Source organism: Silurus meridionalis, chromosome 23 (assembly GCF_014805685.1).
Source record: "Silurus meridionalis isolate SWU-2019-XX chromosome 23, ASM1480568v1, whole genome shotgun sequence".
NCBI lineage: Eukaryota > Metazoa > Chordata > Actinopteri > Siluriformes > Siluridae > Silurus > Silurus meridionalis.
Genome location: NC_060906.1, coordinates 11,617,167 through 11,633,400, shown reverse-complemented (window position 1 = coordinate 11,633,400; position 16,234 = coordinate 11,617,167). Strand labels below are relative to the sequence as shown.

The 16,234-nt window shown below is 36.2% G+C and overlaps 1 protein-coding gene across 1 annotated transcript; it reads left to right on the top strand.

The window, feature by feature from the left end:
- Window positions 1-1,783: 1,783 nt before the first annotated feature.
- si:ch73-74h11.1 (desmoglein-2) lies at window positions 1,784-14,736 on the top strand. The gene is made up of 14 exons (XM_046836310.1): window positions 1,784-1,877; window positions 3,686-3,790; window positions 6,417-6,575; window positions 6,708-6,846; window positions 6,953-7,120; window positions 7,291-7,427; window positions 7,769-7,954; window positions 8,101-8,717; window positions 8,860-9,002; window positions 10,326-10,547; window positions 10,652-10,891; window positions 11,031-11,149; window positions 11,336-11,659; window positions 12,470-14,736. Exons 1-14 carry the CDS (start codon window positions 1,821-1,823, stop codon window positions 13,268-13,270), a joined length of 3,417 nt encoding a protein of 1,138 aa, XP_046692266.1. The 5' UTR covers window positions 1,784-1,820; the 3' UTR covers window positions 13,271-14,736.
- Window positions 14,737-16,234: the final 1,498 nt, after the last annotated feature.

Genomic DNA, 16,234 nt, shown 5'->3' with positions numbered 1-16,234 from the left:
TAGGTTTAAGGTCAGACCTCTATAGCAGGCCACTCAAGATCTTCCATTTGGGACTCCCAGTTCAAGTGAAGGGAAAATCTTATGCTACCACTATCAAAGACGTCCGATACAGTTGTATGCCTTCAACTTTGTGGTAAAAGTTTGGGAAAAAAACATTTGGCTGGAAAAGTCAGGTGTCCTGATACTCTTGTCCATATACTGTATTTAAGGCTGTTGAATTTGAGGAAAACTGTAACAAGCATGTGTACATTTCAACTTTTCTTACAGTCACATTACATACTTACAATTTAATATTTACTATTAAAAAAAAGATATGGGAATTTTGTTTCTAAAATAGGTAATCTTCATTTCACCTGTTAGTGGGTGGGATATATTAGGCAACAGGTGAAAATTTTGTTCTCAATTTGATGTGTTGGAAGCAGGAAAAATGGGCAAGCGTAAAGATTTGAGCGAGTTTGACCAGGGACAAACTGTTACGTCTAGACATCTGGGTCAGAACATCTCCAAAACTGCAGATCTTGTGGGCTATTCCTGTTCTGCAGTGCTTATTATCTATCAAAAGTGGTCCAAGGAAGGAACAGTGGTGAACCGGTGACAGGGTCATGGGCGGCCAAGGCTTACTGATGCACGTGGGAACTGAAGTCCGGCCCGTGTGGTCTGATCCAACAGACGAGCTTCTGTAGCTCAACAAAGGTTTAATGCTGTTCATGTTCGACAGGTCAGGACTGTTTTGGCAGCAAAATGGGACCAACACAATATTAGGCAGGAGGTCATAATGTTATGTCTGCTCATGTATATAGTGTTAGTATAGTATTTAATCAAGAAGAGTTATTTAAAACAATGGATTCACAAATGTTCATAGCTTGTATGGTCTTGTTCTTTTAAATTAGAAAAAAAATGTGTTAATATTTTATTCATAAAGTCTGTTATTATTCAGAAACTGTCTCCTTGTTCTTCTTTTGGCTCTTCTGTTAGGGGTCGCCACAACGGATCATCTGTCTCCATACTAACCTGTTCTCTACATCTACCTCTTTTAAATTACCCACCTCAATGTCTTTCCTCACCACATCCATAAACCGCCTCCTTGGTCTTCCTCTTTTCCACCTGCCTGGTGGCTCCATCCTCAGCATTCTTATACCGATATACCCCATGTCCCTCCTCTGCACATGTCCAAACCATCTCAATCTTGCCTCCCTCACCTTGTCTCCAAAACGCCCTACATGCGCTGTCCCTCTTTTCTTCACTTTTCTTTTTACTTAAGTTAACTATCTCCAGCTTTCACGACTGAAATGATACCACTAACAGACATTCTTTAGATTCTGCCCTGTTTATTTCAAGCTACACTACTGGGCAATAAACAAGGCCCAGACTAAAATAGGAAATTTTTTTTCAGAATTAGCAAGCAATAAACAAATGCTCTAATATAATTTGTTCTCCATCCAGGTTTCACGAGTGTTCCTTGTGAAGACACGATATTAAAACTCAGACTGACCTAAACACCATTACGAATTTCTACTAATGAATAACAAAAAAATGCTACATAACCTATATGCTATGGCCTGCAAAATAAGAAGACGTTACATAGTATTTTAATGGCATAGAGGAGTGGCGTATGGATCCTATAGAAATTAATATTTATGTATCTGTAGGTGTGTTTGAACCAAGAATGTTAATTCAGAGGCCCAGCCATAAGATGCTTAGCATCTCCCCCACTCTAACTGACAGACAAACAACCAGTTCTTCTCAGCCTGAAGCAAACGAGGGGAGGGAAGAGAGAAGAACGAAGAGTTGTTGCTACTAACTGCAGGTCCTCAGTGATCATGGCTTTCCTCAAGCTTGGAAGACTATGTTTCCTCCTGCTCATGTTCATGACCGTGGTGAGTCACATTGGTCCAGATGTTACGGCATTACTTCTTTTGTATGTTGTTTAGTCTGAAAAGGTCAGCTAAATTGAACATAACAGAATTCAGAATGTTGAATGATTGTATTGCCATGCATTTTAAAGTATATATTTTGTAAGTGAATATAATGTGTAAGAAAGAGTATTTTCTTCATTTTAAAACTATATTGTAAAAAACTATGTAGCTGTATTAACCCACTGATGCAAATGTATATCAGTAAATAATAATAATAATAATAATTATAATAATAATTATTATTATTATTATTATTATTATTATTATTATTAATAACCCAACCATTTAACAGTAATGCATGACTTTTAAATATTTTAAGTTCAAATATTCTTGAATTTTCTTATATAATTTATTATGTAAATAGCTGGATGGTAGGCTGTATAGGCCTTTACCAATAGGGAAGACACTGGTAGTCAATATTAAAGAAGCCAAAGTACAAAGTTTTCTTGCTTGATTTATATGCAATTAGACAATTTATTCAATTGTTAGCAACAATTAGCAACTTAGCAACAGGAAATAGAGCTTGTAAGGCATTTGAATCATCATAAGACTAAATGCAGCTGTTTCAGAAGAAATAAAAGTCAGTATTCCTCTGGAGTTTGCATGCAGTGAGAGGTCATTTAGATTGAGTGTGACAAATCTATAAATAATAATGGGGCGAATATACAGTAGAGAATTACTGACTTACATCAGTTGATTTACAGAACATGTTTTTAACACATCCTGGATGTATTCTGAGTTCTCACCCAGTGTTTCTGGGTTAGGCTCTGGATTCACCAAAAGGCAAAACATCTGCTAAGGAAAAAGACTGAATATTTTCGAAAATAACTAACATTATCTTTTATAATTTAGGAGAGAGATGTCTTTAGGGTGTTGGGTGTGTTCCTGTGTTTGAGGGTAAACAATAGAAGCATACTCTCCACACTCCTTGGCAAGAAAAAAATTGGGTCAACTTCTAAATGGCAAAATATTTATCTTTTAATGGTTTTATGGTCTTAAAAGCAAATGATTGGCCTGAAATTTAGCTTATGCTTAATTTTTGCTGTAGTGAACATGTTCAGGAAATAGCTAGAAACTTTACTAATATTGTCTCCTTGTACTTGAAATGTTTTAGTTCACATAACTCATCAACTGTTCCAAGCTCATCAGCATTGAATAGAACATTACCGACTCTTCTTTTATGAGAAAAAAAAATGTCCACAAATGTACCCACATGACCTAAATGTTTACAATAATTTGTTTTAAAGATCATTAAAGTCCATAGGGTCCATAAGTTATATTTTTAGAGGCAAAAGCATCAATCTTATTATCAACAATTTAACCAGATTTTGAATGATTCGTTTATTGTATGTAGTGTATGGCATTTTAAAAATACATGGATAAACACTGAACACAATGCTGTGATCTTTCTATGTAACACACTTGCTTGAATTGTGATTCAGGTTTCTTTGTATTAATTTGCTATATAATCATATTCATTCATTTATTTATTCATCCCATTAAGTGTTCAGTAAGTATGATTAGCATGGTTAGCAAGATGGTGGATTGGAGTCTGTGACAGGAATGCTGGGTGGAAGGCAGGAATGCACCTTGAGAAGGAGACATTGCTGTGTTATTGTTAATCTTTTATTGAAAAGCCAGTCTAAGCCAACAAACTACAGACAAACTTGCCAGACAACATCCAAAAAAGGAAGGACTTTGGTAATGGATACACAAGTACACATTAAACCCAGTTAAAAGTAATTCTCACTGTAATATTTATGTTTAAGGCAACAACGGCAAGTGGATTCAAGAGAAAGAAGCGAGAGTGGATTCTCCCACCAACAAAACTCAGAGAGAATGTCGACTACACAAGGCAGGAGTTCATTGCAAAGGTAAACGCACACTGTTCAAACATTCAGCCTGTGAAAGTATGCGAACAGACAGAGAGATCAGTTTTCACACGTAACTTTGACATGTTAAGATCAGTTTTAGTGTTCAGAGTGAGACTCGGCCCATGAAATATGCCCTAGAGACATCGGAGAGTGAGGAACTTGACTTACAGGTTTTTCATAGTACTGTAACACGCTAACAAAACTCATATAGCCAAAATACTTATACCTCTCATGTCCATAGACAAAACTTTTACTTTGGTGAACTATGGTGAATAATTTAATGGCCATCATCGGTATCATTTATGAGTTGCTGATGAGATCTTTACACCCTAAGTGAAGCAAAAAAAGATTTATATGGGGTAGATCACCTGAATATTTCCATGCAACGAAACTGAAGCCGGTCCTTGTTTAACAGTCCAAAGTGCTCTACATTTACATAGCTATATAGTAATGAGGGTTAAAAAAAAAAAAAAAAAAAACTAAAGGAATGAAATGCGACTTTAGATCATGGTGAATAATTTGAAAAAGCAAAAAATAAAAATAAAAATTGTTTTAAAGATCACACTTTTTTGTATAATAATATTAACTCATAAAGTCATGGTATCCCCAGTGTAGTCAGTATATAAATCATTATGTGACAACATTTACATTTAGCATTGACAAACCAAAAGGAAAAAAACAGGGGGACAGTCAAGAACAAAATAATGTAATTTTTTACAATAAAATTGCTTATTTATGTTTCAAAATTGTCTTTAACTCATTTGTGGGTTGTATATAGACTCTTTGGGGAAAAGTATTTTTTTAGTATTTATTATTTACTGTAAATGTAAAGAAATGTGCATTTGTCAGGTCAAACTACTGTGTCTATGGTAAGCGCTCCACCTTGTGGTTAGTCCTGTAGTTACACTTAAGCAGAGGTGGTAAAAGTACACACATCCTTCACTTAAGTAGAAGTACAGATACTCGTTATAAAATACTCAGGTAAAAGTTGAAGTACTGATTATACTTTTTTTACTCAAGTGAAAGTAAAAAGTTTGGGCTCTGACATGTACTTAAGTAAAAAGTAGTTATAACTTCTACCTGTTTTAGTGTCACGCTGGTAACTGAACCTCACATTATATAAATATTAGGGCTGTCAATTAAATTAAATATTTAATCGCAACTTAATTGCACATTTCTATCTAAATGTACCATATATTAATACTTCCTGTTTTTAATACTTTAAGCAACATAGACATGTAGAAATATGAATGCAACATTGAGCATGAAGACAAAAAAAATTCTTTTAATTGTTTTAAAGTAATATTGGTGGTTTAAATTACGTAAATCATCAGGACACCAAACGGTACCTTTGCTATGTTTCCACACGGACAGTTAATGAGGTGATACCGGAGAAACCACCTCTTCAAGTCAAGCCAAGAAGCTTTTATCATAATCACACCGATTACATAATTTAGAGAATATTTTTATTCGATGTGCACGTGGTTTTACGAGGTTTCTATACATATATTTATTATGTCTGTGAGGCAAATATTCACTGAGATTCAGGATGTTTTATTTATGTGTTTGTGAAGAGAGATGACATGGCAGAGAGCGCCCCCTGTCTGTTTACTTTATTTTTACAAACGTACAGCGTTTTGTTGTTATAATAAGTGTATACAAATAGACATTTTACAGATTTGAATAATGTATTGTTCTTATCTGTATGATTAATAAAGAAAGTCATTTCGTTTCGCCATTATGAGGGAAAAACCCACAAAACGCCACCCAGAGGATTTGCCGTTTGATTTGAGACTTGGCGTATAAATAAAACAAATGTTTACTGATTAAAAATATTTTCGGTGGAGTTTATTTATTTTTCATCTAAGTAAAGAAAGGACACCGTGAATAAATATATGTTGTGCTAAACGTTTTAATTTCGCCTTTTTTATATTTATTTATTTATTTACGTATTTATATTTTGTATAAAAATGGTAAAACAGAAATGTGCACTGAATTGATAGCGCGTTAATAAAATTTAGTTTTATTAAATTCAAAAGAATTTGTGTTTGAATTTTGACAGTCTAATATATATATATATTAATACAAAACGAATTACAAATGTTCTTACCTAATGAATGTGTCCAGACTGAACATCCACCATATAGAACACAAGCAGAGAAAAGATGATGATGATGATGATGATGATCAGGAATGTCTCTGTTCTCAGTCATGTTTACATCACTGACTCCCTCTGTCTCGTCCACATTAGCTTTACTTCTTGTTGCTTTCTGCCTGCTCATTCTTAGCTTCGTAAACTAGTCTACATCTGTGATGAGTGAGAGACAGGACATTATACACCAGTGGATTGAAAAATCAGTTGATTTCACCAAATCAATGGATTAAAACTTAAGTAACGAGTCTGTTTTGAAAATGTAAGAAGTAAAAAGTACAGATATTTGTGTAAAAATGTAATGAGTAAATGTAAAAAGTTGTCTGAAGGATAAATAGTGAAGTAAAGTACTGATACCAAAAAAATTACTTAAGTACAGTAACAAAATATATGTACTTTGTTACTTCTTACCTCTGCAGTGCTTGTATGGATAAATGATAAAAAAATCGGTTTGTCTTGCTTTATATGGTTTAGATCCGGTCTGATAAAGATACTGAAGGCAAACCATTTGAGTACAGCCTGCGAGGGCATGGTGCTGACAAGGAGCCATTTAACCTGTTTGTTGTCAACCCTAAAAATGGCTATGTCAGAATCACAGGCATTCTGGACAGAGAGAAAGTATCACAGTACAACGTGAGTGTGGCAATTTATTCATAAAGTCTATTAACATTCGTCTTAGAGCAATTATACTTACCGTTTGCAGTTATGTATATTCTGCGTATGATTTCTAATCTTGACTTATATTTGTGTGATATCCACTTGTAGCTGACTGGGATTGCTAAGTACAAAGATGGGAGTCTGGCCGAGGAAGAAATCCTGCTGAAAATCCAGGTTGAAGATGAGAATGACAATCCACCAAAGTTCAAGTTCTTTAAAGGGGCTGTGAGAGAATGCAGCAAAATAGGTACGTATGCAGACAACAGACGTTGACGGATTTGTTCCCTCCTCAAACAAAATGATGCCACATTGTATTATGTTCGGTAAATAACTAACATCGAACATCACTGCAGGAACTGCTGTCATGAAAATAACTGCAGAGGATGCAGATGAACAGGGAACAGCCAATGCCAAAATTGCATACAGTATACTGAAGCAACTTCCAGAAAACACTGGCACCATGTTCAGCATTGACAGAGATTCCGGGAAGGTCTATGTTAAAGAACACACCCTGGATCGAGGTATATGGTATTAAGATAATATGTCGACTCATTTCTTAAATACATGGTGTGTGTGGGTGTGTGTGTGTGTGTGTGTGTGTGTGTGTGTGCATGCACTGCCAGTTAAGCCTAATTTTAACATGCCATAGTCTTATAAATTGGAGGTCTCTTCAATGTGGTTATTTTCATACAGGTGTTTGATTCATACACTTTAGTCGTGCAAGGTGTAGATATGGACGGAGCACCAAATGGTAACACGGGAACTGGTACGGTGGAGATTAAAGTTTTGGACATCAATGACAATGTTCCTACTCTTGAAAAAGACGAGGTAACAAAGTAGCTTTATGCTATTTTAATAAACAATAAATACATCTTCCTTGTAACTCTATTAATTTGTCATATTATCAGCTACACCTGTCAATCAAGACAGCTTTATTTCCAGAAAACAAATAGTGAAAATAAATGCTTGATGAACAACAAGAAAAACAAGAAAATAAGTAGAGTGGAGCCTGAAGAGTCTGTAGAGTAAATTTTAGCAATAATAATAACAGTAGTAGTAGAAGAAGATGAAGAAGAACAAAAAGAAGTGTAAAAATGAATAAAAATGATCCAGTGTTAATAATTATATTGAGCTACTTGTGACTATTATGTCTTTGTCCAATATTGTAGTATGCTGGTGCTATTGATGAAGGTGCAATTGATGTGGTTGTGATGAGAATCAAAGCTCTGGATAAAGATTTGAAGAATACCGATAACTGGCTGGCCGTCTTTGACATTGTCAAGGGTAACGAAGATGAAATCTTCAGTATAGAAACAGACCCCAAAACAAATGAGGGCATTTTAAAGCTTATCAAGGTAAACATGTTTAGTGTTGTTCTTGTCGTTCTAATTTCTGTTGGTGTTTTGTTTGTTTGTTTTTATTATTATCTTGAATTTTACTTGTTCCAATCATCTTCTTTTTTTCTTTTCCTCATCTCTTCCATCTTACTTGACTGATGAAGCCTGTGGATTATGAAAAGGTCAAAATGCTGGATCTTGGCTTGGCCATTTCAAACGTAGCACCTTTTATAAACGGAACAGCACTGTCCTTGGGTATCAGTTTAAATTTGGACGGTCCTGAAGGACCTGGAATCAGTGCTGGGGCAGGAGCTGGGGCAGGAGCTGGGGCAGGGGTAGGATTAGGAGTAGGTGTAGATGCAGATGTAGATCTAGAAGCAGGGTTAGGATTAGGGGTTGGAGTGGGTGCAAATGCAGGAGTGGATGCTGGATTAGATGCAGGTCTTGGAGTAGATGCAGACTTAGATGTTGGAGCAGGTGCTGGTGTTGGAGTTAAACCTGGTGTCAAACCTGATGCCAAGCCTGGCGCTAAACCTGATGGCAAGCCTGGCACCAAACCTGGAACTAAACCTGGATCTAAACCAGACAAAAAGCCAACAGCAGGAGGAAAAAGTTATCCAATAAAAATCAGCGTAAATAACTTGCCTGAAGGCCCAGGCTTTACACCAACAACGAAGGAGCTGCCTGTGTCAGAGGACCCAGAAGAACTACATGTTCCCATGGTCATTGGTTCCTTTCCTGCCATGGATCTTGATACTGGAGAAGTTGCTGAAAATGTCAGGCATGTTTAAAGATAAATGTTAAACCAACTTCAGGATTTATGTGGATCTACATTTAATGTTCTAATTATAGCATGAGAAACATGAGTTTTAAATGTAGAGTTGTTTTTGTGCCTTTATTGACTTATTAATTTGCAAACACAGGTATGCAAAAGGATATGATCCAGACAACTGGCTATCCATTGATGAGGAGACATCAGAAATTAAACTGGTGAAGATGCCAGATCGAGAGTCAAAGTCCCTGGTTAATGGATCCTACATCGCAAAGATCCTCTGCATGACACAAGGCAAGACTTTTATGAAGATTTATACATATTTAGTATATACTGTATCCATCAAACATTAGAATGGGCAAAAATTTGAATTTGACTGTAGTTTGTATGATGGTTTGTGTTATTTAGAAACCGCTGATTACTTGGGATTTTCCCATATAAGAGTAAATATAGTTAAATAAAAACATTTCTTTGGGTGGAACTCGCTTGTTAATAAAAGAAGTCAAAAGAACTAAGAAGCATGTACTAAAAGATAAACAATTTTTTTTATTATTTTTTAATTTCAACATTATTTACATGCTATAAAATAAACCATGAAGTAAGATTAAACCTCCCGCTATTAGTATTAGAACTTCTGAATATCACACTTTAAGAAAAAGTGTGAAAATTGAAGGAGAAAAATTGTTTAGAAAAGTAACTGCAGTATTTTCCTTAAGTGCAATAAGCATTTATCAGTTGTGGGACGTACATTTGGTGCCTGGGCCTTCAGTGGGGACTTAATCCACCTCTTAATAGGAGCAGTTCAGAATCAATATTTGTCTAATAACATGACAAAAACGTTAAAATGTAAATAAAATACAACCTACTCACCAGAGATGCATACTAACATAATATGCACCGCTCCTCAGAGGCTGTAATTCAGTGGTACCGCTCGTATTCACTGGTCTGAAAGTGAAGAACAAACCCTTTCCCGGGCTAAAACAAGCTAGCGAGCTTCGGGGTTGGTCGACCTCTCCTTACGATGTCTAGCTTTTCTTGAAAATGTATTTTTAAGACCAAATTATTTTCTCTTCCTCCGACAGCCATTGTGGGCATAAAAAAGTCTAACTCAGATGTATTAATGTGTGCAGATCGCTACAGACGTGTTTTGCCAGTCGAACTTAGTTGTAACAGTTTCCCTCTGACCAACCAATCAGAGGACGGAAAAATGCTGACGCTATTCTGGGCCAGCAAGTCAGGCAAATTTGAAATCTGATTGGTTAAAGAAACATACCCATATATTGCTAATATAGTTTAAGCAATGCAGCAATGCAGCACTACTGATTCTGAAGGCCCTGGGCAGATTAGATTGACATAACAGCATATAGAAACTGAAATCTGATTGAACAAAAAAATCTAACATCCACATACATGTACAAGCAGTGCAGCCAAGAGAAACACTACGAAATGAAGAGAATAAACTGTTGGGAATAAATGAATACAAGTTAATGAAACAAATATTAGAATTTAGGTTGTTAATGTAGGTCAGTGCTTCTGATAGTGTTTAGGCCAGCAGAGAAGGCTTTGCTGGCCCTGACGTCCCACCACTGGATTTTTTGTTCTTTTTTTTTTATTTAGATGTGCCACCGAAGACAGCTACTGGAACAATATCTCTCAAGGTCAAGGATTCAAATGACCATTGTCCTTCCCTGACCAGCACCTACCAGAGTATCTGTTCTGATTCTAATGTGGTAAATGTGACTGCTTTTGATGAGGATGTCTATCCCAATGGCAAACCTTATAAATTTGTTCTGGTTGAGGAGGAGACTCGTGGGAAATGGGAGATGGTAACTCTAAATGGTAAAACGGACAACTTATTCTGTAATATCTTTTTTTCCTGAGGATAGTAAATAGTAGCCTATATCTAAAAATTCCAATATTCATTGACTTATTTTCTTTTTAAGAAACAACGGTGAGCTTCATTGCCAAGGAGCCTCTCTGGCAAGGATTTTATGAACTTAGTTTGGAGATTTTCGACAAACAGGGTTTGGGATGTAAAGACAAACAAAAACTTCAAATAGAGGTGTGCACCTGTGAAAAAAGTGGTTTATGTAATCTCAATCTGGCCCATCAGCGTGACTCTTCAGCCAAAGTGGGGTTTCCAGCCATCGGAGTGCTTATTGGAGTGCTAATTCTGCTCATGTGTGAGTTGAACATATTTTCAATAAATGCATTTTCATGCTTTCTCCTGCTTCGCACCCCGCAAACTATCATCTGTTACAACATGCACACAATGCAGTGGTCTGTTCTTTACTGATAGCATGTTTTTTGTGGGGTTTTCAGTTATTCCACTGTTGCTGTTATTCTGCCAATGTGGGACATATGGGGAATTCTCAGAGCTGCCTTTCGATACGAAAGAATATCTTATCGAATACCACACTGAAGGCAACGGGGAAGACAAGGTAAATTACAACTGTTATAACTTCACACATTTTTAAAATACAGCTACAGCATTTAAAAAAGAAATAAATGCACATTTTGGTTGTAGAAATGTAGTAATTAAAGTAACAATACTGTACTTTTTGCCTTGCTATACATTTTACTAAAAACATTTGTGTGTGCTTTTCTGCTTACTGTACATATCGCAGTCGCTGCCTCTGATGTCCGCTCCTCTTGTGGCAGACCAACAAACTGTAGGAACTGTAGAAGCTGTTTGTAGCTCTCTTAACAAGGCCTCCATGGTGCAAACTGCACAGAGCTTCGACACCAGAGTGCTCAGTAACGAGATGAATAGAGGGGTTATGGAGATGGACAACACATTTGGATATCAACACAACACAATGCAAGCTCAGCACGCCCTAATGTCAACACACAGAAACACTCTCCACTCGGCATCATTTCGCCACAAGGTGCATAGTGTTTATGATGAGATGGCACTGCCGGATGGGTTTCTCTTCGGATATTTCTCCCAGGTAGGAAATCCGATACCTTATTTATATAAAGTCGGGATGTTTTGATCAAACGCTAAAATATCATCATGGCTAATAAGCGACCAAAAAACATAAACACAGCAGCAAGATTAAAAACACAACAGCAAATCAGAAAAAGCAACAAGACGTCCAAAATACACTTCAAGCTATCCTCAAAATGGATATGAATATCACAAAGAAAACAAATTCACTTTTCAACTGGCTTCTTTGAGGCTGGTTTTCAGCTTCTGATTATTAATATATTGCAAAATTGACAGTACGTTTCAAATAATATCGTAAGATATAGATTTATAGATTTGCACAGTTTTATATTGATGAATATTTCCTTCTATTTACAGATTTCCATTTTTTTAATTCTCTCAAAATTATATGTGGACAATCTGCAAATTTGCTTCCACTTCCAAATTTGCTATTGTTGTATTTTTTGTTTTGTTTTGTTTTGTTTAATTGTGGCATTTTCTGATTTGCTTTAGTTTCCAAATGTTCTAATTTGCTGACATGTTTTGCAATTATGAGCCAGCATGGATTGCATGAAATCAGGTTTCATTTAATTTTTCCAGTCTGATTCAGATCTGTATAAAATGTTATATATATACAGTCATTACTAACAACAGCAGCTTGAATAGAATTTGCCAGGTTACTGAGCAGATATGGGAGCTAGATCTGTTATCTGCTGTATGTAGCGCTCCAAAGATATTAGATATTTAAAGAATCTTATCATTTATAATAGCCAATTTTTTTTACATGATCTATACATGAAATTTTGAGCATCATTTCTTATTTTTATTACAGAAAGCAAGGTTTCTGGCTAGCGGTCCAGCTGACAGTATGCTGATGTTTAATGATGAAGGTCAAGACTCTCCTGTTGAATCCTTAGAATGCTGTAGTATACTTGAGACTGATAATGACCTGGGTTTTCTCAATGACCTGAACCAAAAATTTATGCATTTAGCATCAATTTGCAGTCCACCACCACCCAAATTAGAGCCACCCAAATTAGAGCCACCAGAATTAGAGCCACCAAAATTAGAGCCACTCCTTAAAGTTGAACAAACTGTCCAGTCATTGGAGACCAGCATCAAAAGCAAGAGTTCTGTAGTGAGTAATGCAGTTCAGGTTGTGAAATCTGATCAGCCTCCACCACAGCAGAGCACGGTTACAAATGTTACCGAAACAATCAATGAATCGAGCAACGTAAGTATGACTCCTACACTGCTTATGCAACAACAGCCGTTATACTGCCTGGTGGAACATCAGGCACCAAGTACTGTGTTTTTTGCTGAAGAGCCTGCACAGGGAATGTACCTTATAAATGGGCTTGCAGGAGCTCAAGGGTTAATTCTCCAGGGTGGTAATATACTACAGAACACTGTAGAACAACAAGGAATGTATTTAATTGATGGGATGCCAATGTTACAAGGTAATTTAATGTTTGGCAGCACTCCAAATCTCGTCAATGCAGGCAGTTTAGCTGTCCCTCCTATGCTAGTGCAGGGAGAGAAAGGTGGCCCACAACAACCAGGGGAATCGGAGAGCAAAACTGATGCAGATGCTGGAAAACCAGCAAAGTTGCAGCGTAAACCAAAGAAATGAACATGTACACTGACTTGCCAGTTTAATAGATACATCCTTTATCCTCACACCAACTGAACATATTCCCTTGTTTTATACTGTATATCAAGCAAATTCTTTCAAATGTTTTTTGGAAAATCAGGGTAGTGTGGAATGGTACTGCATATCTGAACATGAAGTTCTTCATGGCATCCATTCTACAGTGAATGCTGCCTTGTCACTTGCAGCACATCAAAGTATCTCATTAACAAGACATTTGCAACATCGTTTAAATGAGGTAGAAAACATGCCTGTTCCAATATTCCAGTTCAATACGATGTCATTCTCATTATAACGATACAAGGGTTATGAAGTTTAGCAAAAGTCAATTGACAAAAGACAGAAATATGTGCCTAGACAGTGAATCCATGATCATCAGTCAAAACATTAGAACCGCTTGTCTAATATTGCGTAGGTCTCACTTTTGCCATCAAAACAGCTCTGACCCATCAAGACACGTACTCCGCATAACCTCGAAAGGTGTGCTGTGGGGTTTAACAACATTGCAGAAGATCCTGTTTTAAGATAAGGCTCTTAAATATGCCAGGCTTGTTTGCCCAGAACATCCCACAGATGCTTGATCAGATTAAAGTCAAGACCTTTGTCATTTCCTCAACATTGTTTAGATCCATTAACTTGCTCATTTTTTCTGCTTCCAACATAGAGAACTGACTGTCCCTTGCTCCCACCGTATATATATTGACAGGTGGCAATTTAATGCGATTATCAATGTGTCAAAGTGTACAGTGAAATAAATTAGCATTATTATTCATGCAAAAGCATGCAATATGCATTTCTGTCCAATGCCTCCAGAGGATAATGCTGATTTAAAGATTACAGGAGGCACAACACACCTATAAACTGGCATCCATGCTATTTGCCTTCGCTGAACACCTTTTCGATATACAAGAGCAGTTATATGGCAAAGGTAGCACAGTAATACAGAGGGTAGCATTGGTTCTTTACAGCTTCAAGCTCCCTGGTTCCATCCTGAGCTCAGGTTATGGTTTGTATGGAGTGTCTGTTCATATTCTCTTCATGTTTGCATTGGTTCCCTTCGGGTTCCTTCAATACTCAAACAAATGCCATTATGTGGATTAGATTAAGATAAATTCCCCCTTAGGTATGCATCAGGCCCTATGATGGACTGGTGTCCCAGGATTCCTTCTGGATTCACAAATGTATGTGAGGATGTGAGTTATATGGCTAATATACACATTTTTCGCTATTTAACGTATTTAACGCTGTCTGAACACATGCTTCAATAGAAATTATTATGCATGAGAGAAATCTGACATTTTCTACAAAGTTGATAACATGATCCATATCACACATTTGCTTACATTCAAATTGAGACCTAGAAGTAGTACAAAGTTATTAAATAGTATTAAATGTAATAATATAAATATACTTCTATAAATATAATATTATTATTAAATATTATATTTATGAATATTATTATGAAATATTCAAGATATAAAAGATACTAAATATTTACTTTCTTTGTTCAAACAAATTAGCAAAATGCAAAAATGTTCTGTTTAAGTCTCATTTTATATGAAAAACAAATGTGTATAATATTTTTTTCTCTTCTTTGTTTATTCTGAGCCAGTGTATGTGTTATGTGAATCTCAATGGTACTTGCCATTATTCAACTTGCAAAAGTGAATTTAAATACATTTTTATTCAATTTCCTGTGCCTTTATAGGAGCATCTATTTTTTGTTGGGTGTTTTCATCTTTAAATTGTTGTCTTGGGCAAAGAAAAATCACATCATATGCTTGTATTTGCCTGAAATGTGATGCTTTCTTGTAAAACTGATTTTCCTTTTTTTTTTTTTTTAAATGCAATTTTTTTTTTTTTTGCAATAAAGTCTGATTGTTTCCAATAAATCACCTGGTCTGCCTTGGTTCTATAGTAATAGTAGTATAAATAGCCACTAAAAAACAAACAAACAAACAAACAAACAAAAAAAATTCAAAATGACCATTTCGAATGATATACTTAGTGACCTAAAACATCACACAGCCATCTGGCTAAATTTTTTTGCAAAATCAGGCTTACTTAAAAATTACATTGAATTATAATATTCTTTGTAATATACAAAGAATTACATTGTATATTACAAATAAGATTATTCTAAATTAGTAACATTACTAACTATTCTTCAGCTTGTGATAGAAGGGTATCTGCAAGAGTGAAAGGGAAAGTTTATAGGACTGTGGTGAGACCTGCGTTGTTGTATGGATTAGAGACAGTGGCATTGAGTAAAAGGCAGGAGGCAGAGCTGGAGGTAGAAGAGCTGAAGATGTTGAGGGTTTTCGTTGTGAGTGACGAGGATGGACAGGATTGGAAAGGAGTTTATTAGAGGGACAGCGCATGTAGGACGTTTTGGAGACAAGGTGAGGGAGGCGAGATTGAGATGGTTTGGACATGTGCAGAGGAGGGACATGGGGTGTATTGGTAGAAGAATGCTGAGAATGAAGCCACCAGGACGGAGGAAAAGAGGAAGACCAAGCAGGAGGTTTATGGATGTGGTGAGGGAAGACATGCAGGTAGTTGTGTTGAAAGAGGCAGATGTAGAGGACAGGTGGGTATGGAGACGGATGATCCGCTGTGGCAACCCCTAATGGGAAAAGCCGAAAGAAGAAGGAAAAGACTCCAGCTGAGAAAATGATTACTTAAGGAAGGCCTAAGGTGACTTTTTTTATCTTGACAAAATGAGTCACTAGTTGAAAATCTAAATACAATTAATTGAGTCATTTATTAATAGTGTTGGTGGTTAATAATATACACCAAAATCCTTAAAAGTGGGTTGATGAATCGGTAAAAGGTTGGATGACCAGTTTTTGAGCTATACTGTAATGAGAACAACATCAAATCTCATTCCTGTGTGCTCCGATATCATCATGGCTAGACATGTATGTGGACAAGCAAAAAAGGGTA

Bases quoted from the DNA above. Each gene is read 5' to 3' on its own strand.
- si:ch73-74h11.1 (XM_046836310.1), top strand. From the start codon at position 1,821: ATGGCTTTCCTCAAGCTTGGAAGACTATGTTTCCTCCTGCTCATGTTC. The intron at 10,892-11,030 runs GTGAGTTGAACA...TGGGGTTTTCAG, and splicing joins AGTGCTAATTCTGCTCATGT to TTATTCCACTGTTGCTGTTA. The intron at 11,150-11,335 runs GTAAATTACAAC...TACATATCGCAG, and splicing joins AAGGCAACGGGGAAGACAAG to TCGCTGCCTCTGATGTCCGC.